Raw genomic sequence first — 25,008 nt, 5'->3', positions numbered from 1 at the left:
CAACCTCCACCCCGGCACGGACCCCCTCCCCAACCTCCACCCCGGCACGGACCCCCTCCCCAACCCCCAACCTCCACCCCAGCACGGACCCCCCCCCAACCTCCACCCCGGCACGGACCCCCTCCCCAACCCCCAACCTCCACCCCAGCACGGACCCCCCCCCCAATCTCCACCCCGGCACTGACCCCCTCCCCAACCTCCACCCCGGCACGGACCCCCTCCCCAACCTCCACCCCGGCACGGACCCCCTCCCCAACCTCCACCCCGGCACGGACCCCCTCCCCAACCCCCAACCTCCACCCCAGCACGGACCCCCCCCCCAACCTCCACCCCGGCACGGACCCCCTCCCCAACCTCCACCCCGGCACGGACCCCCTCCCCAACCCCCAACCTCCACCCCAGCACGGACCCCCCCCCAACCTCCACCCCGGCACGGACCCCCTCCCCAACCCCCAACCTCCACCCCAGCACGGACCCCCCCCCCAACCTCCACCCCGGCACGGACCCCCTCCCCAACCTCCACCCCGGCACGGACCCCCTCCCCAACCTCCACCCCGGCACGGACCCCCTCCCCAACCTCCACCCCGGCACGGACCCCCTCCCCAACCTCCACCCCGGCACGGACCCCCTCCCCAACCCCCAACCTCCACCCCAGCACGGACCTCCCCCCAACCTCCACCCCGGCACGGACCCCCTCCCCAACCTCCACCCCGGCACGGACCCCCTCCCCAACCTCGACCCCGGCACGGACCCCCTCCCCAACCCCCAACCTCCACCCCAGCACGGACCCCCCCCCAACCTCCACCCCGGCACGGACCCCCTCCCCAACCCCCAACCTCCACCCCAGCACGGACCCCCCCCAACCTCCACCCCGGCACGGACCCCCTCCCCAACCTCCACCCCGGCACGGACCCCCTCCCCAACCCCCAACCTCCACCCCAGCACGGACCCCCCCCCAACCTCCACCCCGGCACGGACCCCCTCCCCAACCCCCAACCTCCACCCCAGCACGGACCCCCCCCAACCTCCACCCCGGCACGGACCCCCTCCCCAACCTCCACCCCGGCACGGACCCCCTCCCCAACCTCCACCCCGGCACGGACCCCCTCCCCAACCTCCACCCCGGCACGGACCCCCTCCCCAACCCCCAACCTCCATCCCAGCACGGACCCCCCCCCCCAACCTCCACCCCGGCACGGACCCCCTCCCCAACCTCCACCCCGGCACGGACCCCCTCCCCAACCTCCACCCCGGCACGGACCCCCTCCCCAACCTCCACCCCGGCACGGACCCCCTCCCCAACCTCCACCCTGGCACGGACCCCCTCCCCAACCCCCAACCTCCACCCCAGCACGGACCCCCCCCCAACCTCCACCCCGGCACGGACCCCCTCCCCAACCCCCAACCTCCACCCCAGCACGGACCCCCCCCAATCTCCACCCCGGCACTGACCCCCTCCCCAACCTCCACCCCGGCACGGACCCCCTCCCCAACCTCCACCCCGGCACGGACCCCCTCCCCAACCTCCACCCCGGCACGGACCCCCTCCCCAACCCCCAACCTCCACCCCAGCACGGACCCCCCCCCAACCTCCACCCCGGCACGGACCCCCGCCCCAACCCCCAACCTCCACCCCAGCACGGACCCCCCCCCTACCTCCACCCCGGCACGGACCCCCTCCCCAACCCCCAACCTCCACCCCAGCACGGACCCCCCCCAACCTCCACCCCGGCACGGACCCCCTCCCCAACCTCCACCCCGGCACGGACCCCCTCCCCAACCCCCAACCTCCACTCCAGCACGGACCCCCCCCCAACCTCCACCCCGGCACGGACCCCCTCCCCAACCCCCAACCTCCACCCCAGCACGGACCCTCCCCCAACCTCCACCCCGGCACGGACCCCCTCCCCAACCTCCACCCCGGCACGGACCCCCTCCCCAACCTCCGCCCCGGCACGGACCCCCTCCCCAACCTCCACCCCGGCACGGACCCCCTCCCCAACCTCCACCCCGGCACGGACCCCCTCCCCAACCCCCAACCTCCACCCCAGCACGGACCTCCCCCCAACCTCCACCCCGGCACGGACCCCCTCCCCAACCTCCACCCCGGCACGGACCCCCTCCCCAACCTCCACCCCGGCACGGACCCCCTCCCCAACCCCCAACCTCCACCCCAGCACGGACCCCCCCCCAACCTCCACCCCGGCACGGACCCCCTCCCCAACCCCCAACCTCCACCCCAGCACGGACCCCCCCCCAACCTCCACCCCGGCACGGACCCCCTCCCCAACCTCCACCCCGGCACGGACCCCCTCCCCAACCCCCAACCTCCACCCCAGCACGGACCCCCCCCCAACCTCCACCCCGGCACGGACCCCCTCCCCAACCCCCAACCTCCACCCCAGCACGGACCACCCCCCAACCTCCACCCCGTCACGGACCCCCTCCCCAACCTCCACCCCGGCACGGACCCCCTCCCCAACCTCCACCCCGGCACGGACCCCCTCCCCAACCTCCACCCCGGCACGGACCCCCTCCCCAACCTCCACCCCGGCACGGACCCCCTCCCCAACCCTCAACCTCCACCCCAGCACGGACCTCCCCCCGACCTCCACCCCGGCACGGACCCCCTCCCCAACCTCCACCCCGGCACGGACCCCCTCCCCAACCTCCACCCCGGCACGGACCCCCTCCCCAACCCCCAACCTCCACCCCAGCACGGACCCCCCCCAACCTCCACCCCAGCACGGAGCCCCTCCCCAACCCCCAACCTCCACCCCAGCACCGACCCCCCCCAACCTCCACCCCGGCACGGACCCCCCCCCAACCTCCACCCCGGCACGGACCCCCTCCCCAACCCCCAACCTCCACTCCAGCACGGACCCCCCCCCAACCTCCACCCCGGCACGGACCCCCTCCCCAACCCCCAACCTCCACCCCAGCACGGACCCCCCCCCAACCTCCACCCCGGCACGGACCCCCTCCCCAACCTCCACCCCGGCACGGACCCCCTCCCCAACCTCCGCCCCGGCACGGACCCCCTCCCCAACCTCCACCCCGGCACGGACCCCCTCCCCAACCTCCACCCCGGCACGGACCCCCTCCCCAACCCCCAACCTCCACCCCAGCACGGACCTCCCCCCAACCTCCACCCCGGCACGGACCCCCTCCCCAACCTCCACCCCGGCACGGACCCCCTCCCCAACCTCCACCCCGGCACGGACCCCCTCCCCAACCCCCAACCTCCACCCCAGCACGGACCCCCCCCCAACCTCCACCCCGGCACGGACCCCCTCCCCAACCTCCACCCCAGCACGGACCCCCCCCCAACCTCCACCCCGGCACGGACCCCCTCCCCAACCTCCACCCCGGCACGGACCCCCTCCCCAACCCCCAACCTCCACCCCAGCACGGACCCCCCCCCAACCTCCACCCCGGCACGGAACCCCTCCCCAACCCCCAACCTCCACCCCAGCACGGACCACCCCCCAACCTCCACCCCGTCACGGACCCCCTCCCCAACCTCCACCCCGGCACGGACCCCCTCCCCAACCTCCACCCCGGCACGGACCCCCTCCCCAACCTCCACCCCGGCACGGACCCCCTCCCCAACCTCCACCCCGGCACGGACCCCCTCCCCAACCCTCAACCTCCACCCCAGCACGGACCTCCCCCCGACCTCCACCCCGGCACGGACCCCCTCCCCAACCTCCACCCCGGCACGGACCCCCTCCCCAACCTCCACCCCGGCACGGACCCCCTCCCCAACCCCCAACCTCCACCCCAGCACGGACCCCCCCCAACCTCCACCCCGGCACGGAGCCCCTCCCCAACCCCCAACCTCCACCCCAGCACCGACCCCCCCCAACCTCCACCCCGGCACGGACCCCCTCCCCAACCTCCACCACGGCACGGACCCCCTCCCCAACCTCCACCCCAGCACGGACCCCCCCCCAACCTCCACCCCGGCACGGACCCCCTCCCCAACCCCCAACCTCCACCCCAGCACGGACCCCCCCCAACCTCCACCCCGGCACGGACCCCCTACCCAACCTCCACCCCGGCACGGACCCCCTCCCCAACCTCCACCCCGGCACGGACCCCCTCCCCAACCTCCACCCCGGCACGGACCCCCTCCCCAACCTCCACCCCGGCACGGACCCCCTCCCCACCCCCAACCTCCACCCCAGCACGGACCCCCCCCCCCAACCTCCACCCCGGCACGGACCCCCTCCCCAACCTCCACCCCGGCACGGACCCCCCCCCCAACCTCCACCCCGGCACGGACCCCCTCCCCAACCCCCAACCTCCACCCCAGCACGGACCCCCCCCCCAACCTCCACCCCAGCACGGACCCCCCCCCCCAACCTCCACCCCGGCACGGACCCCCTCCCCAACCTCCACCCCGGCATGGACCCCCTCCCCAACCTCCACCCCGGCACGGACCCCCTCCCCAACCCCCAACCTCCACCCCAGCACGGACCCCCCCCAACCTCCACCCCGGCACGGACCCCCTCCCCAACCCCCAACCTCCACCCCAGCACGGACCCCCCCCCCAACCTCCACCCCGGCACGGACCCCCTCCCCAACCTCCACCCCGGCACGGACCCCCTCCCCAACCCCCAACCTCCACCCCAGCACGGACCCCCCCCCAACCTCCACCCCGGCACGGACCCCCTCCCCAACCCCCAACCTCCACCCCAGCACGGACCCCCCCCCAACCTCCACCCCGGCACGGACCCCCTCCCCAACCTTCACCCCGGCACGGACCCCCTCCCCAACCTCCACCCCGGCACGGACCCCCTCCCCAACCTCCACCCCGGCACGGACCCCCTCCCCAACCTCCACCCCGGCACGGACCCCCTCCCCAACCCCCAACCTCCACCCCAGCACGGACCTCCCCCCAACCTCCACCCCGGCACGGACCCCCTCCCCAACCTCCACCCCGGCACGGACCCCCTCCCCAACCTCCACCCCGGCACGGACCCCCTCCCCAACCCCCAACCTCCACCCCAGCACGGACCCCCCCCCAACCTCCACCCCGGCACGGACCCCCTCCCCAACCCCCAACCTCCACCCCAGCACGGACCCCCCCCAACCTCCACCCCGGCACGGACCCCCTCCCCAACCTCCACCCCGGCATGGACCCCCTCCCCAACCCCCAACCTCCACCCCAGCACGGACCCCCCCCCAACCTCCACCCCGGCACGGACCCCCTCCCCAACCCACAACCTCCACCCCAGCACGGACCCCCCCCAACCTCCACCCCGGCACGGACCCCCTCCCCAACCTCCACCCCGGCACGGACCCCCTCCCCAACCTCCACCCCGGCACGGACCCCCTCCCCAACCTCCACCCCGGCACGGACCCCCTCCCCAACCCCCAACCTCCACCCCAGCACGGACCCCCCCCCCCAACCTCCACCCCGTCACGGACCCCCTCCCCAACCTCCACCCCGGCACGGACCCCCTCCCCAACCTCCACCCCGGCACGGACCCCCTCCCCAACCTCCACCCCGGCACGGACCCCCTCCCCAACCTCCACCCCGGCACGGACCCCCTCCCCAACCCCCAACCTCCACCCCAGCACGGACCCCCCCCCAACCTCCACCCCGGCACGGACCCCCTCCCCAACCCCCAACCTCCACCCCAGCACGGACCCCCCCCCAATCTCCACCCCGGCACTGACCCCCTCCCCAACCTCCACCCCGGCACGGACCCCCTCCCCAACCTCCACCCCGGCACGGACCCCCTCCCCAACCTCCACCCCGGCACGGACCCCCTCCCCAACCCCCAACCTCCACCCCAGCACGGACCCCCCCCCCAACCTCCACCCCGGCACGGACCCCCTCCCCAACCTCCACCCCGGCACGGACCCCCTCCCCAACCCCCAACCTCCACCCCAGCACGGACCCCCCCCCAACCTCCACCCCGGCACGGACCCCCTCCCCAACCCCCAACCTCCACCCCAGCACGGACCCCCCCCCAACCTCCACCCCGGCACGGACCCCCTCCCCAACCTCCACCCCGGCACGGACCCCCTCCCCAACCTCCACCCCGGCACGGACCCCCTCCCCAACCTCCACCCCGGCACGGACCCCCTCCCCAACCTCCACCCCGGCACGGACCCCCTCCCCAACCCCCAACCTCCACCCCAGCACGGACCTCCCCCCAACCTCCACCCCGGCACGGACCCCCTCCCCAACCTCCACCCCGGCACGGACCCCCTCCCCAACCTCGACCCCGGCACGGACCCCCTCCCCAACCCCCAACCTCCACCCCAGCACGGACCCCCCCCCAACCTCCACCCCGGCACGGACCCCCTCCCCAACCCCCAACCTCCACCCCAGCACGGACCCCCCCCAACCTCCACCCCGGCACGGACCCCCTCCCCAACCTCCACCCCGGCACGGACCCCCTCCCCAACCCCCAACCTCCACCCCAGCACGGACCCCCCCCCAACCTCCACCCCGGCACGGACCCCCTCCCCAACCCCCAACCTCCACCCCAGCACGGACCCCCCCCAACCTCCACCCCGGCACGGACCCCCTCCCCAACCTCCACCCCGGCACGGACCCCCTCCCCAACCTCCACCCCGGCACGGACCCCCTCCCCAACCTCCACCCCGGCACGGACCCCCTCCCCAACCCCCAACCTCCACCCCAGCACGGACCCCCCCCCCCCCAACCTGCACCCCGGCACGGACCCCCTCCCCAACCTCCACCCCGGCACGGACCCCCTCCCCAACCTCCACCCCGGCACGGACCCCCTCCCCAACCTCCACCCCGGCACGGACCCCCTCCCCAACCTCCACCCCGGCACGGACCCCCTCCCCAACCCCCAACCTCCACCCCAGCACGGACCCCCCCCCAACCTCCACCCCGGCACGGACCCTCTCCCCAACCCCCAACCTCCACCCCAGCACGGACCCCCCCCCAATCTCCACCCCGGCACTGACCCCCTCCCCAACCTCCACCCCGGCACGGACCCCCTCCCCAACCTCCACCCCGGCACGGACCCCCTCCCCAACCTCCACCCCGGCACGGACCCCCTCCCCAACCCCCAACCTCCACCCCAGCACGGACCCCCCCCCCAACCTCCACCCCGGCACGGACCCCCTCCACAACCCCCAACCTCCACCCCGGCACGGACCCCCTCCCGGCTCTCCCCCGGAGCCCAGCCTACTCTAACCCCCCCCCCCCCCCCCCCCCCCCCCCCCCCCCCCCCGCCGCACACACACACAAGCCGAGACACACCTCTCCTCAGGCAATCAGTCTGCGGCCACGCCATTTCCTGCCCAGAGCCAACCCCCCAGGCCGTCACTCACCTCCTCGCTGGTCGGCGTGAGCCTGGAGCACCGGGTCACGCCGATGAAAAGGAGGTTTGATTCACGTCGACGTGAACGGTCATCACGTCGACGGGACTTCGGCCCATCCGGAAGGGAGAATATCGGCAGGCCGAAAATCGGCTGCCTTGCGCAGACCCGTGACATTCTCCGCGGCAGCGGCGCCATTAACGCCCCGCCGACTTTTCTCCCTTCGGAGACTTCGGCGGGGGCGGGGGCGGGATTCACGGCGGCCAACGGCCATTCTCCGACCCGGCGGGGGGTCGGAGAATGACGCCCAGGATCCCCCCTGCAAATACCCCTTGAACTCTCCCCACCCAACCCTCCACGGAACACCCCCACAGAACAATCCCCCGCTCACAGAACACCCCTATCCAACACTGCCCCTGGCAATGCCTCCTGGTGCTGCCCGGTAGCGCCCGGGAAGTTCCCGGCTAGTCCCCAGGCATGATCCCTCTCCCTGAACTCCTCTGGGTGGTCGGCCCAGGTGCACGCTGTGGGAGACCAGTAATTCACGCCTATCCGTCCTCACACCGACGTGAATGGGTTTGAAACGCGATATGTGCCTCTCACAGATTTTCTGTTCCTGCCTTCATCAAACCAGCTTGAAAAGAGAGAGAGAGGGGGAAATCCCCCCCCCCCAATATGGTGCTTCCTGGTGCTGCTTTCTGTTTTAGTTTAAACTCCAACGCTAACCAATGGAATTCTCCCTTTTTGAGTTCTCTTTGCTTACGCATTACTCAGTAAACAGGAAGACAGACGAACCCGAACCACAGAAGAATATAGATCCTAAATCAGCCCTCTGTGGAAGGCACATCTTTGCTTTCCATCTCCTGTTTACTTGAGAGCTACTGTTTAAGGAATCACAGTGTATTTAGGAGTTTATTTATTACTATTGCGTTCCCTGTATTAAACCTCAGTTGATAGGAAAAGCGATGCCGAATTGTCTTGACAGCATTATACAATAAAAGGACAAAGAACAAAGAACAACACAGCAGATGAACAGGCCCGTTGGCCCTTCAAGCCTGTACTGGTCATGATACCAACTTTTGCCAAAACCCTCAGCATTCCTTGTGTTTGTCAAGATGCCTTTTGAGTGCCGTTAATGTATCGGTCTCCACAACCTCCCCTGGCAACGTGTTCCATGCACTCACCACCCTCTGCAGAATAAACCTGCCTCGCAATCTCCTCTAAACTTTGCCCCACGGACCTTAAACCTATGCCCCCTGGTGACTGACCCCACCACCCTGGGAAAGAGTGCCTGCCCATCCACTCCATCCATGCCCCTCATAGTCTTGCAGACTTAAAGGGCAGCATGGTGGCGTAATGGTTAGCACTGCTGCCTCATGGATCCAAGGAGCCAAGGAGGTGGCGGGGAGGAGGAGGCTTGTGGGATACCATTGGGATCCCGCCAGATATGCCCGCCGGTACCTGAATCTGCTGAAGCGTTGGTGCTGTTCTGGATCACAAATTAACTGCATCACCGGGCAGCACGAGGGCACAGTGGTTAGCACTGCTGCCACACAGCACCAGGGCCCGGGTTCAACTCTGGCCGTGGGTGACTGTCCAGTTTGCCTGTTCTCCTCGTGTTTGCGTGGGTTTCTTCCGGGTGCCCAGGTTTCCTTCCACAGTCCAAAGATGTGTAGGTTAGGTGGATTGGCCATGATAAATTGCCCCTTAGTGTCCAAAAGTTAGGTGGGATTATGGTGACCGGGCAGAGGAGTGGGCCTAGGTAGGTTGCTCTTTCAGAGGGTCTTTGCCCACCCGATAGGCCAAATGGCCTACTTCTGCACTGTAAGGATTCTAGGATTATTCTATGAGTCCAGAAGGATTGATAATCATTCCATTTTGAGTTTTGGCTGCATTACACCAGAAAAGGCCTTCCAAAATTTATCTTTAATCAGATTGACCTGAGGATGCCACTCTTGGACCTTTTGTGCATTTTGTATCTCAGAGCTATTCAGGGATGGCACTAATTCTTACCTGTGCAGTGGATTTTATTCACAGTGATTTAGAAAGACTGTTCCATGCTTCTGCTCTGGCTTCCAGCTCTTTCCACAATTTGTTTACCTTTTTCTGAGTCCAGACCTAGGCTTACCCGACCAAGCACAGTGAGCATCAATAGTAAACAGATTCACATAACCAAACGCAGATCAACTGAACGCGACTGAAGAGTGGCACTTTACTCCAAATTTCCTTTGGCAATGGTGGGTTGGCAGGTGCTGATGGCATCACCGTGGCTAGAGGAAAGTGGGTGGGAACATTCTTCCTCATCTTCACCACACGCATGTCCGTGTAATGGCACCAACAGTAACCTCCTCTGACCTGTCATCCACACCCCTCTCCCCCAGGACCAGCACATCGAGCAGAATTTTATGATGGGAGCATAAGATTTACTGAATTTATCCTCATGGGTTATAACATTCATCTTCAAGGGTTTACAGATGGTGTTCCCCAACTATGGGTTGTGGTCTCTGGTGGGGCCCTGGAATGAAACTTTGGACACAGGAGCTCTGAAGCCATGATGGCGGCTGTGGAACAGAGAATCTGTTGGGTGTGGGGTTTGAACCCACAATTTTCTGGACCAGAAGTGAGAGTGCTGACAGATGGCAACCACATAGGAGAAGAGGAGAAATGGCGGCATGGTGGTAGAGTGGTTAGCACTGCAGCCAGAGACCCGGGTTCGATTCCGACCTTGGGTGACTGTGTGTGGAGTTTGCGCATTCTCTCCATGTCAGCATGGGTTTCTTCCGAGTGCTCAGGTTTCCTCCCACAGTCCAAAGATCGACAGGTGGATTGGCCAGGCGAAATTGCCCTTTCATGTCCAAACAATAAGCAAAATCCAATCCAAATCAAAAACGTTTTGATTGGGGTTGCAGGGTTACAGGTATAGGGTGGGGGAATGGGCCTAGGTGGGGTGCTCTTTCAGAGAGTCGGAGCAGACTCGATGGGCCAAATGGCCTCCTTCTGCACTGTAGGTATTCAATGATTCTATGATATGTTTAAATGGTTAATCTTGTTATGTCGCATCCTCAGTGCATTTGCTGTGTCACTTCATTTATGCTTGGTGAGTAAATAATCTGCAGTCCTTCACTGGGAAATTTATTTTTATGGTTGAATATTATATCAATGCATAACGTCCTACATCATTACCCAAGTTATCAGTGCCGTATTTGCATTTCCATCACTCTCTGTGAAAAAGATAAGGAATGTGGGAAATTAATGTATGTTGTGAATAGTTAGAAATAAGGGGCAGTGGAGATTAATGGGTGTAATTCTAATTCAATTTCATGCCTTCACTAACGTTCAGAAACCAGTCAAGCATCGCTGAAAATTCACGATTTAATCTGAGCCACTTGATTGATGGTTGGGTTGTAACCTTGCTGGTGTGTTATTCTCAAACATCAATTCATTAGTTTCTTAATGGAAACATTGAAGTTGTCAACAGTTGCCACATTAAGGCATCATCTCTCCATATCGCAAAATACAATTGTGAGTCCTGTTTGCAATGATAATAGTGACGTTTTCTAATCTCCATTTCCAGGACACTTTGGAGAAATTTTGGCCAATGGGGTGAAATCAAGCTCTCCACTCTTGATTAAAACAAATGATCAGTAAAATAAACAAACTAAAGAGGGGGTGACCCTGTAACCCTGCAACCCCAATCAACGTTTTGGGCACTAAGGTGCAATTTAGCATGGCCAATTCCCTTCGGACAATTTAACATTTCCAATTAAGTCTATACCCGCCACCCTACAGGTTGGTGCATTCCAAAACTCAACGCACACACTGCAAAAAAAAAAGCTTTCCCTCATATTGCTCCTGCTTGTTTAGCCACCGATCAGTGGCCAGTCCTGCAACCGAGTTCCTTGTTTCTACCAGAGGTCCCCAGTACAAGGTTCTGCCAGAGGGCAAGGCTGCTCTAGGATATAAACAGGCAGTACTAATGGCAAGACCCAATAAATTCAGGTGCTTTGTCGCCTGGACTGGCAGAGCATGGGGCTTCTGTATTCTCCCTATCCAGTGCCCTGTGACAGAGGAACAATGTCGGGTACCCAACAGAACAGAAATGGATTTATCCCCCCAAAAAACAAGCTCATTCTAGCTCTCACACCGACAGTCCCTAGTCAACAAACCTCACAAATAAACGGATTAAAATCCATAGATGTGCAGGTTAGGTGGATTGACCATGCTAAATTGTCCCTTAGGGCCAAGGGTTGTGCAGATTACCTGGGGTTACGAGGTTGAAGCGATAGGGAGCCCGGTTTGGTGCTCTTTCAGAGGGCCGGTGCTGATTCAATGCGCCAAATGACCTCCTTCTGCACCGTAGGGATTCTATGATTCTATCAAAATGAACCAAATTCTAAAAGAAGCGCGATTCAATGTGTTTTTTAAATAATCTTTAATAGTGTCACAAGGAGGCTTACATTAACACTGCAATGAAGCTACTGTGAAAATCTCCGAGCCGCCACACTCCGGTGCCTGTTCGGGTACACGGAGGGAGAATTCAGAAAGTCCAATTCACCTAACAAACCCGTCGAGATTTGTGGGAGGAAACCGGAGTGCCCGGAGGAAACTCATGCAGACACAGGGAGAACGTGCAGACTCCGTACAGACAGTGACACAAGCCGGGAATTGAACCTGGCGCCCTGAACCAACTGTGCTAACCACTGTGCGTGTTGCTGGATACTTGGACCGACACAGCAGCTATTGCAAGAACTATCTAATTTCATCTGCTGTCTCCATGTGGACTAATACACATGTACACTGATTTACCTCTTTTGTATAGGTCCCTTTTCCGAAGTAAAACCTCGATGCTCATTAATGGCACTAAAAGTATACAGCCTGTCCTGAAGCAATCAAGTTTTATGTGTGTTTGTCAGTGAACAATGACGTTTTTTTATTGTATTTACACAGCTAGAGTTAGATTAGATTACTTTATTGCCACGATCCAGTGCTTTAAAAGCCGAGAGGTTGCAGATCTCTTGACCCAGATTGCCGAAGAGAGTTCTGAAGCGAAGTTCCTGACCCCAGTCAGCATGAAAACTCTGTTTGCCATCCTTTTCCTCACCAGTTGCTTGTCAAGTCTCGTGGAAAATGTTATGGTTCAGGTAAATTAAGTTCTTACCCATTTTCCAAATGATGTTGACATAACGAACGCCTTTATACATTCACGAACGTGTGGCAGATGTAAGTCTGAAAATTACTTTCAGAAGTGCCATTGCATAACTATTTGATGCGGTACTGAGAGAATGCAGCACTGTTGGATGTGCCGACTTTCAGGTGATACCCAAGACCAAGGTCCAGTCTGCCCTCTCAGATCCCGTGGCACTATTTGAAGAATGTGCTCACTATCTACTGGCCAGTATCTGTCCAGTAACCAAAAGTACCAAAACCAGGTTTAAAGTTATCCATTCATCTGCTGCATGCATGCAAAGGCCAGAATTCTCCGACCTGGTGCCGGGTTGGAGAATCCCCGGGGGGCGCGCGGGAATCGCGCCCCGACGTTAGTCTCCCTATTCTCCGGTGCCATTTTTTGGGCGCGGCGGGATTGCCGCCGCGCTGGTCGGGGGCTGTTGACAGCGGCCCCCGTGGCGATTGTCCGGGCTCCGATGGGCCGAGTGGCCGACGAGTTTGGCCCAGTCCTGGATTACTCACCTCACACACAGCGGGATCTGGATGGTAAGTGTGCGGGGGCTGTCCTGGGGATCGGGGGGCCATGGTGGCCTGGCCCGCAATCGGAGCATACCGATCGGCGGGCGGGCTGGTTCCGTGGGGGCCTACTTTACCCCACGTCGGGCCTCTGCAGGGCTCTGCCATATTGCCCAGGGGCCGGCACGGAGAAGGGTAGCCCCGCACATGCGCAGAAATATGACGGCTGTTCCGCACATGCGCAAGAACACGCCGGCCGTTCCGCACATGCGCGGACCCGTGCGTGCCATTCCCCACCTGCTGGAGCTGCGGGGACGACTCCGGGCGGCAACCTATCCCCCTATAAAGGTGAGAATTCCTCACTTTCGGGTGCCGTTGACGCCGGAGTCGTTGCCGCAGGTTTTCCCGCCGGCGTGGGGACATAGCCCCATTTTTAGAGAATCCCGCCCAAAGCGTTTGTCTAGTTTGCTTACACAGGTAACGGACTAGCGCTCAGGGTGTCCTGAAGATGTGATATGAAAGCACCACAGTCCCAGAAGACCATAGTCTGCTGTCCCACTTTGAGGAGTTCTCGACACAGTCATCCAAGGCCGGGGATCAAACCTGACTCTCTGGCGCTATGGGGCAGCAGTGCTAACCGCTGTGCCACCGTGTATGTCGGATGAAGGTCAAAGTGGAGGTGGCCACTGTCAAACCTTTTTAGATTTAAAATCAAAAGAGGGTTGTGCAGCAAGGCTGCCGCTGTTAGATTATGGGGATGTGGTGTTTGGGGTTGGGGTTGGGGGGGGGGGGGGATTGAACTCCTCGAAAGAGCAGACTGTGGTTGCTTTTGCACCCAAGCTACCCCAGTTGAACATCAGGAAGTTGTGTCCAGGCACCTAAACTGGCCCCCACCACCCACGAGAACCTGGAGCCAGCTGGAAAATCCCAATTGGCCTCTTTCAATTGGTGTTGAATGGCTCTTATTGAGCTGTCTGTACCCACCGCCATCTGTATACATCTAGCTCTGCTGCCCTCTTTCCCCAATATTGCCTCCACCCAGACCATAAGAAATAGGAACAGTAGTATGCCATTCAGCCCTTCGAGCCTGTTCCGCCATTTAATAAGATCGTGGTTGATCTAACACTCACTGAGTCTACTTTCCTGCCTTCTCTCCATAACACATAATCCATCCACTGATTAAAAACCTATCAATCTCAGCCTTGAAAATATTCAAGGACTCGGGCTCCGCAGCTTCCTGGGGTAAAGAATCCACAGATTCATCGCTCTTTGAGAGAAGAAATTCTTCCTCAAATGCATCTTAAATGAGCACCCCCTTATTCTGCAACTGTGTCCTCTGGTCCTGCACCCTCCCATTCGAGAAAACATCCTCCCAACATTTACCCTGTCTAACTGCCTGAGAATCTTCCATGTTTCAATTAGGTCACTTCTCATTCTTCTCAATTCCAAGGAGTACAGACCAAAAAGTGACCTGGGGGAGGATGGAGCCAGTGAAATGGCATGTTGATCAGCAGGGCTGTTTTAATCATCCGCACCCCTCCGATACCAGCCCCAGCAAAGCTTATAAATCAAATCATGGAGCTCTTCAGCCCATGTTGTCTGTGCTGGCCATCAAGCACCTATCTACTCTAATCCCATTTTCCAGCACGTGGCCTTGTATGCAATGGTGTCTGTTGATGTAATGTGACTGTAGATGTGATTATTCATTCACAATGCCAACAACAGAAGCACAAAGGGGCATTTGATAGTTAGGTAACTACAGTTAGAGATTGGATCCTCTGTTTGCACACATTAGCGGATAAACATTTAACACAGTTGTATACTCTTCCTCTACCTGTTATTTTAAGCCATGACATAAAATCATTGAAAACATTTTAACCTTTTCCACCATCCAGGAATTACTGGCTGTTGCTTGTGAGCACCTGTAGCACGATTTTTCAAATCCTACCAATGTTTTAACCAGGGTTGGCGACTTAAATCAGCTGCCAAAATGATAGCTGTGGATGAGACACAAAAGATTCTGAGGTTTAATTTCCCACGCCAGAGACTTGAACACATAATCCCGGCTGGCACTTCAATGCGATGTTGAGGGACTGCAGCACAGTTGGAGATGCTGTTCTTTCCGATGAGGTATTAAAGCGAGGTCCCACCTCCACTTTGAGATGGACAGAAAACTCTGGAGAGAAATGAAAGGGAGTACTCAACCAACATCTAAAGCAGCTCATTTGGCCTTGTATTTAATTCTGATTTGCAAGCTTGTTGTTGGCAGTTGCTGCAATGACTGCAATTCAAAAATATTTTATCGGCTTTGGAACATCCTGGGGTTGTGCAAAATGCTGTAGAAATGATTGTGTAGTTGATTCTTTTCATCACCACTATCCAGAGTATTGTCAACTGTGACTGGGTCATCGAATCACTGTGACCAGAATCAACTGTGACTAGAATTGTTAAGTCTCTTTCTCTTTCCACAGCTGCTGCCTGACCTGCGGAGGATGCCCAGTATTTTCTGTTTTTTCTTTAAATTTCAGATTTGCAGCATCTGTGGTATTTTGCTTTGGTGTTAGTAACTGACACTTGCTGTGTTTCTCTATTTTTATCAGGATGGAGACTACGAGTTCCTCTTGGAGGAGGTGAAGCAGTTGTGGTTACTGATGAACAAAGGCCATCTAGGCAGCACTCCAGATGCTGATAAATCTCAGGTTTCTACACTGTGCAAAAATCCGGAGCTCCCTGAAGTATTTCAACCTGTCTGTGTCTCAAATGATGCATCTCAGGTTTTCCTCAGACTGAGTAAGTAGAGCACTGATTAAGTTATATCTGAGGGATTCAGTTTAAAACATACAGAACATAGTGGATGATTCTCCGGCACTGCCAGGGGCTGGGGCCTGAAGGAGGGACTTGGGTGGGTTGGACCTGAAGGGGGAGCTCTGAAGGGGAGAGAGGGGGGGCTTTGGCGATCCCATATTGGGGTGTTGCTCATTTGGGGGGGAGGGGGTTGGTGACAGTGATGGGGAGGAGGGGTGGGTTTATGCCCGCAGAAAGTTGGGAGGGCGTTTTTGTTTCGGGTTATTCTGAGATTGGAGGGCCCTTTAAAAATGGCGTCCTAATCGCTGAAGATCTGGGCCTTGTCGGCGCTTTCAGGTCCCACACATCGTGTTTGCCGCCATTTTCAAAACAATAACACAATGTGGGAAGATCATGATGGGAATTGCACCGGATCTAACATAAGCTATGAGCAGTAAGTCTCTGAATTTACTTGCATAAAATCATACAGACAGAATCGTGTGCATGTTTGATGTCAAGAACTCACAGCAGCACCTTCCAAACCTATGACTGCTACTATCCAGAAGGACAAGGACAGCAGATATCTGGGAAAACTATCACTTGAAATTCCCTTCTAAGTCACTCACCATCCTGACTTGGAAATATATCGTCGTTCCTTCACTGTTGCTGGGTAAAAATCCTGGAACTCCCTCCCTAACAGCACTGTGGGTGTACCTACACCTCAGCGACTGCAGCCGTCCAAGAAGGCAGCTCACCACCACCTTCTTGAGGGCAATTAAGGATGGGGAATAAATGCTGGCCTATCCAGCAATGTCCACGACTCATAATTGAATTTTAAAAATACAGAAAATACATTCAGCCGATCTCTTTGAATTCAATTAGACCCACCCTCCTGCACATTCCCTAAAGCCCTGGGGTTTTTTCCTCTCCAGGTGCATATACAATTTCCAACTAATGGCTCAGTCAGCTGCTTGGTCATTTTAGCAAAGATGCCAATATTTTTTTTTAAAACATTTTTTATTCTCCTCCTTTTTCACATTTTCTCCCAAATTTACACCCACCAACAACAAACAATAATCGGTAACAAATATGTCAATCCCCACATCAATAACTATCCCATCCTCCCACCAAACGCCAAACATTAGCCCGCACGTTCACGTAAACAAATGACAAAAAGGAATCAGGAATCACCCATAGTCATCATCAACACATACTGCCCCTCTCCCCCCAACACTCCCACCCACCCCCCCAACTAATGTTCAATGTTATCCAGTTCTTGAAAGTGCATGATGAATAATGCCCATGAATTGTAGAACCCCTCCATCCTTCCCCTCAGTTCAAACTTAACCTTCTCAAGAGTCAAGAATTCCAACAAGTCCCCCCGCCACGTCAGGGCACAGGGTGGAGAGGTTGCTCTCCATCCCATCAGGATCCGCCTTTGGGCAATCAACGAGGCGAAGGCTACAGCATCTGCCTCTGCACCAGTTTCAACCCTGGCTGGTCCGACACCCTGAATATGGCCTCCCGGGGGCCGGGTCCAGTTTCATGTGCACCACTTTAGAAATTACCCAAAAAACCTCCTTCCAGTAATCCTCTAGCTTTGGACAGGACCAAAACATATGAACGTGATTAGGCACCCCCCACCCCGCAACATTCACACACATCTTCTACACCTTCAAAGAATTGGCTCATCCTCGCCCTCGTGAGGTGTGCTCTGTATACCACCTTCAGCTGTATCAGCCCCAACCTCGCGCACGAGGTGGAGGCATTCACTCTCCAGAGCACCTCACACCAGAACCCCTCCTCCATATCCTCTCCCAACTCTTCCTCCCACTTTGCTTTGATCCCTTCCAGTGGTGCCTTATCCTCTTCCAAAATAGCTCCGTAAACAGCTGACACGACCCCCTTCTCCAGTCCCCCTGTCGTCAGCACATCCTCCAGCAATGTGGAGGCCGGCTCTACCAGGAAGCACTGTATCTCCTTTCTGGCAAAATCTCGAACCTGCATGTATCTAAACATACTTCGCTTCCAGCTCCTTCAGTCCTGCAAACCGACCCCTAAGAAACAAATCTTTCAGTGCCTTAATCCCCTTCTCCTCCCATTTCCGAAAATTTCCATCCCACCTCCCTGGCTCAAAACTCTGATTCCCCCGAATCGGCATTTCCCTTGACCCTGCCCCCAACCCGAAGTGTTGGCGAAACTGCCTCCAAATTCTCAATGAAGCTATTATTACCGGACTTCCTGAGTACTTCCCCGGTGCTATCTGGAGCGGCGCTGTTGCTAGTGCTTTCAATCCCGACCCCCTGCACAAACTCTCCTCCATTCTGACCCACTGGGAATCCACCCCTCTGACCCAGCTCCGCACCTTCTCCACATTCGCCGCCCAGTAGTAGTACATCAGGGGTGAGATTCTCCGACTCCACGCCGGGTCGGAGAATCGCCGGGGGCTGGCGTGAATCCCGCCCTTGTCGGTTGCCGAATTCTACGGCACCGGATATTCGGCGGGGGTGGGAATCGCGCCGCGCCGGTTGGCGGGCCCCCCCGGCGATTCTCCGGCCCGGATTGGCCGAAGTCCCGGTGATAGAATGCTTGTCCCGCCGGCGTGGATTAAACCACCTCTCTTACCGGCAGGACAAGGCGGCGCGGGCGGGCTCCAGGGTCCTGGGGAGGGCGCGGGGCGATCTGGCCCCGGGGGGGGGCCCCCACGGTGGCCTGGCCCGCGATCGGGGACCACCGATCCGCGGGCGGGCCTGTGCCGTGGGGGGCGCTCTTTTCCTTCCGCCTTCGCCACGGTCTCCACCATGGCGGAGGCGGAAGAGACCCCCTCCACTGCACATGCGCGGGGATGCCGTGAGCGGCCGCTGACGCTCCCGCGCATGCGCCGCCCAGCAAAGTAATTTCCACCCCAGCTGGCGGGGCACCAAAAGCCTTTCCCGCCAGCTGGCGGGGCGGAAATCAGTCCGGCGCGGGCCTAGCCCCTCAAGGTTAGGGCTCAGCCGCTCAAGATGCGGAGGATACCGCACCTTTGGGGCGGCACGATGCCGGACTGATTTGCGACGTTTTTGGCGCCGGCCGGTGGACATCGCGCCGATTACGTAGAATTTCGCCCCAGGTTCGGAAGACCCAAATCCCCTGCCTGCCTTCCCCTCTGTAGCAGCACCTTTCTAACTCTGGCCATCTTCCCTCCCCATATGAATGAAGTAATCGGTTCTTCAATCTCTCTGAAAATAGCCTTTGGCAGGAAAATCGGCAGGCATTGAAAAATAAACAGAAATCGCGGCAGCACGTTCATTTTAACCGCCTGTACCCAACCCGCCAGTGACAGAGGGAGACCATCCCACCTTGCCAGATCAACTTTCACGCCCCCCACCAAACTAGAAATGTTGTACCTGCGGAGCCCCCCACTCCCGGGCAACCTGCACCCCAGGTACCTAAAGTGAGTCCCTGCCCTACGGAATGGCAGCATCTCCCCCCCCCACCCCCGGCCGAGACACCACAAAATACTCACTCTTGTCAAGATTTAGTTTGTACCCCAAGAAAGACCGAAACACTCGAAGCAGCTCCAATATGCCCTCTATCGACACACTTGGTTCCGACACGTATAACAGCAAATCATCGGCGTATAAGGACACCCTTTGATCTTCCCCCCCCGCACTATTCCTTTCCATACCCCAAACGTCTTAATGTGATGGCCAACGGCTCAATCGCGACTGCAAACAGCAGGGGGGGACATAGGACATCCCTGCCTAATCCCACGGTGGAGAGAAAAGTATCTCGAGCTGATGTTGTTTGTGTGGACACTCGCCCTCGGCTCCTGATATAGTAGCTTTACTTGGTCCAATCTTGGTCCAATCCCAAACCGTTCCGGAACTGCCACCAAGTACCCCCATTCTACCCAGTCAAACGCCTTCTTAGCGTCCAATGCCACAACTACCTCCGTTTCCTTCCCCTCCGCCGGTGCCATAACAACGTTCAATACCAGTCTAACGTTTGAAAAGAGCTGTCTCCCTCCCACGAACCCCATCTGATCTTCACCTATCACCTTCGGAAGGCACTCCTCCAGCCTACCCGCCAGTTCCTTCGCCAATACATTTGGGTCCACATTCAGAAGCGATATGGGCCTATACGACCCACACTCCATCGGATCCTTATTTTTTTTAGCAACAGGGAAATCGATGCCTGCCCCAAAGTTTGTGGCAACACCCCCTTCCCTATCGCCTCTTCAAACATCCCCACCATCAGGGATGCCAGCTTATCCTTGAATTTTTTATAAAATTCCACCGGAAACCCATCCGGCCCCGCCACCTTCCCCGACTGCATCCTCCCAATCGCATCCTTTATCTCCTGCTCCACTATTGCTCCTTCTAATTTAGCCCTGTCCCCCTCCCCTAACCTCGGGTACTCCAACCCATCTAGAAATTCCTGCATCTCACGGTCTCCCCCAGGTGGCTCTGACCTGTACAACCTCTCATAAAATTCCTCAAAAACCTTGTTAATCAGATCCGGAGCCATCACCAACTTCCCTGCCCTATCCCTCACCTGAACAATTTCCCTTGCCGCTGCTTCCCTCAGGAGCTGACCTGCTAACATACGCCCCACCTTATGTCCATGTTCGTAAACTGCACCCCTTGCCCGCCTCAGTTGGCGCACCGCCTTCCTGGTGGACAGTCGGTCGAAGCTCGCCTGTAGTTCCTTCCACTTTTCCAGCTTCGCTGGGTCCCCATCTTCTGCATAACTCCCACCTAGCTTCAACAGCTCATCTATTACCCTCTGCCTCCAACCTCTCCTTTGTCCATCCTGGCCTTAAACAAAATTACCTCACCCCTCACCACCGCCTTTAGAACCTCCCAGACAACTGCCTTCGACACCTCACCCATACAGTTGAAACCTACATATTCCTTAATTACCTTTCAATTTTGTCACATGGTCCCCCAAATGTCCCACATCTAATTTGCGCCCCGGCCTCTGTGTTACCCCCTTCTCCAGTACCATTACCACCCAATGCGGAGCGTGATCTGACACTGCAATTGCCGAGTATTCCGACCCCTTAATTCCAGCCAGCAAAGCCTTCCCCATCACGAAAAAGTTGATCCGTGAGTACACCTTATGGACTGCCGAGAAAAACAAGTACTCCCGTTCCCTCAGGTGCAGAAACCTCCAAGGGTCCACCCCTCCCATTTCCAGCATTAGCCCAGCCAACGCCTTCGCCCCCCCCTCCCCCCGATAGGACCAGCGAGCGTGGCCGTGACCTGTCCAACCTTGGCTCCTGCACCAAGTTCCAGTCCCCCCCCACTATCAGTTTGTGTGTGTCCAAGTCGGGGATGGCCCCAAACACCTTCTTTGCGAATCCCACAGTGTCCCAATTGGGACCGTACACACTTAATAGCACCACTAACCTCCCCTCCAGCGCCCCTGTCACAATCACATATCTACCCCCCTGATCTGCCACCACCTTCTCCATCTGGAAGCGTACTCTTTTGCTGACCATTACCGCTACCCCTCGAGCCCTTCCGTCAAATCCAGAGTGAAACACCTGACTAACCCAGCCCTTTTTAAGTCTCACCTGGTCCTTCACCGTCAAGTGAGTCTCCTGCAGCATTGCTACATCGGCTTTCAAACTTTTAAGATGTGCAAGCACCCTTGACCTCTTGACCGGACCACCTAACCCCCTCACGTTCCACATGACTATCCTTACTGGGGGTCTCTCACCCCCCACCCCCCACCCTTCTTATCCACCATCATCATACCACCGGGCCCTGCCCCATGAGCCTGACCCGCCCCTATCCATTATTGACATCGAATCCCTTCCCCCCCCTCCCAAAAACCCCCCCTACATTTCCTCTCAAAAAAACATCTCCCAGCATCAATCCCTTCCCCCTCCTCGCTCGCCTCGTAGGCCCATCAAAATCTGCTAACCAGGCTCCAATGTCCGCAGCCAGATGCAAATATTTTAAAATGTTTTTTTTAAATTGAAAGATTCTCAACCTTTAAAGCCTCATTTCAGGACAGCAGAAATGTAATGCTCAATTGCCCTGGGTTTGATTATGTGAGTCTGTTGACAGTTTATTCTCACTGCGCTCGATTGTTAAGACTGGGTGTGGACTAAAAGGGAAGTGAGCAAAGCTATAGAAAGGGATGGATGCCAGATCGGCAGAGTATGGAGTTGACAAGGGCTGGGGGCCCTTGGTTTTGGGCAAGAGATGGGGGGGGGGAGTTGAAACGTGAGGAAGAACCTCTCTTTGCATCTAGTGGTCGTGACTTGGAACACAACGGTGATTGAAACGGAGATAATCAATGAACTCAAAAGGAAATCGTTGGGCAATTGAGAGAAGCAAACTCTCAGGGCTACGGGGAAAGAGTGGGGGAATAGGACTGAATGAATGTAGGAACAGGAGTAGGCCATTCAGCCCCTCGAGCCTGTCCTGCCATTTAATGAGATCATGGCTGATCTGTGGCCTAACAAATGGGTTGCTCTCCAGATAGCTGTCATGGACTCAATGCATTCTTTCTGTGCCATAATGATTCCAGGATTGTGTGCAGCTGAAGTACAATACAATTTATTTCTCTCTCTCTCTCTCTTTTACAGAGGAACTATCGGTGAAAGCGGACATCTGTGAAATCTGTGCCTATGCTGCTTGCAGTGGCTGTTGATCAGGGATGCAGAACCTTGCGATAAGCCAGGAGTAGACGTGTAAAAAACTGTGGTTGTGAAGCTGCAGGAATGAGTGCAAAAAGCACCTTGTTTGTCCCCAGACTAATTGAGCCAATTTCATTGAATCATTAAAGCTACAAATGGTCTTCCTTTAATAATTGTTGGAACGTGTGTCATTGGGAATCATTGTCCATTTTCTTCATTGAAGTAACACAGAGTGGCTGACCTGTAGGACTATAATATCTTCCTCGGCACCCACTCATCATTGCACTGATGAATGGCTAATGTTGCATCTCTCCCTGCATGCCCTTCTCATTACCCATCTTTTTTGATCCCCTGTTGCCTACCTAACCCCAAGAGTGAGTTTCAAAAATCCGGCACTGAATTTATGCGGAAACTGAGGAATGTTGGCTCATAGACATCAAAAAATAAATGAACCTACATAACATGTCTACATGTGTGTCAATCCTAGAGTGGATCCTGATGGTTGCACAGCTCACAATGCATAGCTGAACCTCACCTTTTTCATTGTTATCGAATGAGCACTAAATATAGATCTCAAAGTGAATCAAAGTTAATCCAAGTCTGGGCTCAATCATAGAATTTAAAGTACAGAAGGAGATTCGGCCCATCGGGCCTGCACCAGCCCTTGGAAAGAGCGCTATGCCCACACCTCCACCCTATCCCCGTAACCCAGTAACCCGACCAAGACCTTTTGAACACTAAGGGCAATTTAGCATGGCCAACCCACCTAACCTGCACATCTTTGGACTTTGGGAGGAAACCGAAGCACCCGGAGGAAACCCACTTAGACACGGGGAAAATGTGCAGACTCCGCACAGACAGTGACCCAAGCCGGGAATCGAACCTGGGGCCCTGGAACTGTGAAGCAACAGTGCTAACCACTGCACTATCGTGCCGTCGTGTAAATTTCAAATCAGATGAATCTTCCCATTAACTGACCAGGGTTCAATTACTTTCCAGTTCTGGCAAGCTAAAAAGTGTCCATTCAGCATTGGTGCATTGGATATCTGAAAACTTTCTTTTTTTAATTTGAAACTTTACACTATCTGTCTTAGTTTAAACCTTATCGAATTTATACTTTGACCGATTGCAGTAATGCAATATGAACTCTGCAACATCATTTTCACAATAATATTGGGCCTCGATCCAGCCTGGCAAAGGGTAACGACGTGACTGTGAGAGTGTTGGTCTAAGATTGGGATCTCCCTCGCTATTGTAACTCTCCAAGTTTACATTGATTACTTTCACTTGCAAAGTCCTGAATCGCATTGAAGATTTTTCTGCTGCCTCCCACAAGGTGCTTTAGAAACGTTAGTTGTGAACTGGATTGGATTAACCTGGGCCACAAGAAACATTTCTCTTGCTGAAGGGTTGAATTTTGCTGCAAAGGAAACTCTCTAAGTGTATTTGTGTTCATAGCCATGTTTTTGTACCATTATATTTGTTATTCATTTCCATATAATAAAAGTAATCAAAAACCATCCTGCCACTGTCTCCTGTGTAATCAAAATGTAAGTCATCAAAATTGCGCCTTGTTTTGATCAACGCGATTCTCCAGCCTCGTTGTGCTCTTATACGAGCGAAACGAGGCCAGAGCATAGCGGGAGAGGCCAAAAACAAGAACCATGCCAGGCGGCAAACAGTTTGCGATGCAACCAGCCCGCTCCCGTAGGCGAAAAAGGGATCTCGCCGTTGCGCGGCGAAAATCCAATTATCACCGCTTATGCCCAATTTCCGTACAATTCACGGGAGCCACCCCATATCCAACAGCCTCCCATGATTGAGCGGCTTCCCCAGCAAGTGGTCACGCTGGCGCCGATTAGAATTCTTTTTTGAAAACGTGAACTTGGCGGAAGTGCTTCTGCGGGGAGTTGAGGAGGTGAGTCGCCATCTTTGCTCACAGGCGCTCGGTTTGCCGCCCCAGTGCTTGACGGGGTTGGGGGCCCCTTGGCTGGGGGTGACGTTACATCCTCCGCAGGGGTGGGCCGCTATGGGAAGGGGGGCAAAGGGGTGGCGCTGGGGGGGCAACCGCGCACGGCTCCACCATGCCAACCGCTGGATCATGTGTATCCGTTCCAGGATCAATCCCAGCCATTGCCTGTCTGTCCCACCGACCACCCATAACATCCACCGACTGACAAGGCCTTTGGTCATGCGGCTGAAGGCTATTGATAATAGGGATTTGGCAATCGTAGTTAAGTGAGCACTTCAGAGAACCCAAGTGCAACCCCATGGGTGGCGGGACATGCAGCATGTGGGAATCATGCTCTGCAGTGCCTCGCCAATGCCCATCTGTGGCTGGGACATGTCCCGCGGCACCTCATCAAGGTCAGCCTGGTACTGGGTCACATCCCCCAGTGAGGCGGACATTCTGCTGAGGCCTTCAGCCATGGCCGTCACCGACTGCGCCACGCCTTGGACACCTCCACTAATGCTGCCGACATCGTGCACCAGGCTTTCCACTGCAGCTCGCCGGAATTCCTCAGTGCAGAAGTGGCGTCCTGATCTCCTCGGCCCCCTGACTCGGCCCCATAACTCCCATAAAGCCAAAA

At 57.6% G+C, this 25,008-nt stretch overlaps 1 protein-coding gene across 1 annotated transcript; it reads left to right on the top strand.

Annotated features, from left to right (window-relative positions):
* Positions 1-12,323: 12,323 nt before the first annotated feature.
* Positions 12,324-23,937, top strand: LOC140392841 (guanylin-like). Its single transcript, XM_072478554.1, has 3 exons — positions 12,324-12,455; positions 15,597-15,786; positions 22,367-23,937. Exons 1-3 carry the CDS (start codon positions 12,384-12,386, stop codon positions 22,429-22,431), a joined length of 327 nt encoding a protein of 108 aa, XP_072334655.1. The 5' UTR covers positions 12,324-12,383; the 3' UTR covers positions 22,432-23,937.
* Positions 23,938-25,008: the final 1,071 nt, after the last annotated feature.

Source organism: Scyliorhinus torazame, chromosome 16, assembly GCF_047496885.1.
Source record: "Scyliorhinus torazame isolate Kashiwa2021f chromosome 16, sScyTor2.1, whole genome shotgun sequence".
Lineage (NCBI taxonomy): Eukaryota > Metazoa > Chordata > Chondrichthyes > Carcharhiniformes > Scyliorhinidae > Scyliorhinus > Scyliorhinus torazame.
This window is presented reverse-complemented; position numbering and strand designations above follow the sequence as displayed.

What these genes read in the sequence shown, in the direction of transcription:
- LOC140392841 (XM_072478554.1), top strand. Translation starts at nt 12,384, where the DNA reads ATGAAAACTCTGTTTGCCATCCTTTTCCTCACCAGTTGCTTGTCAAGT. An exon ending in TGGAAAATGTTATGGTTCAG is followed by an intron (nt 12,456 to 15,596) that starts GTAAATTAAGTT and finishes TATTTTTATCAG; the next exon opens with GATGGAGACTACGAGTTCCT. An exon ending in TCAGGTTTTCCTCAGACTGA is followed by an intron (nt 15,787 to 22,366) that starts GTAAGTAGAGCA and finishes TCTCTTTTACAG; the next exon opens with AGGAACTATCGGTGAAAGCG.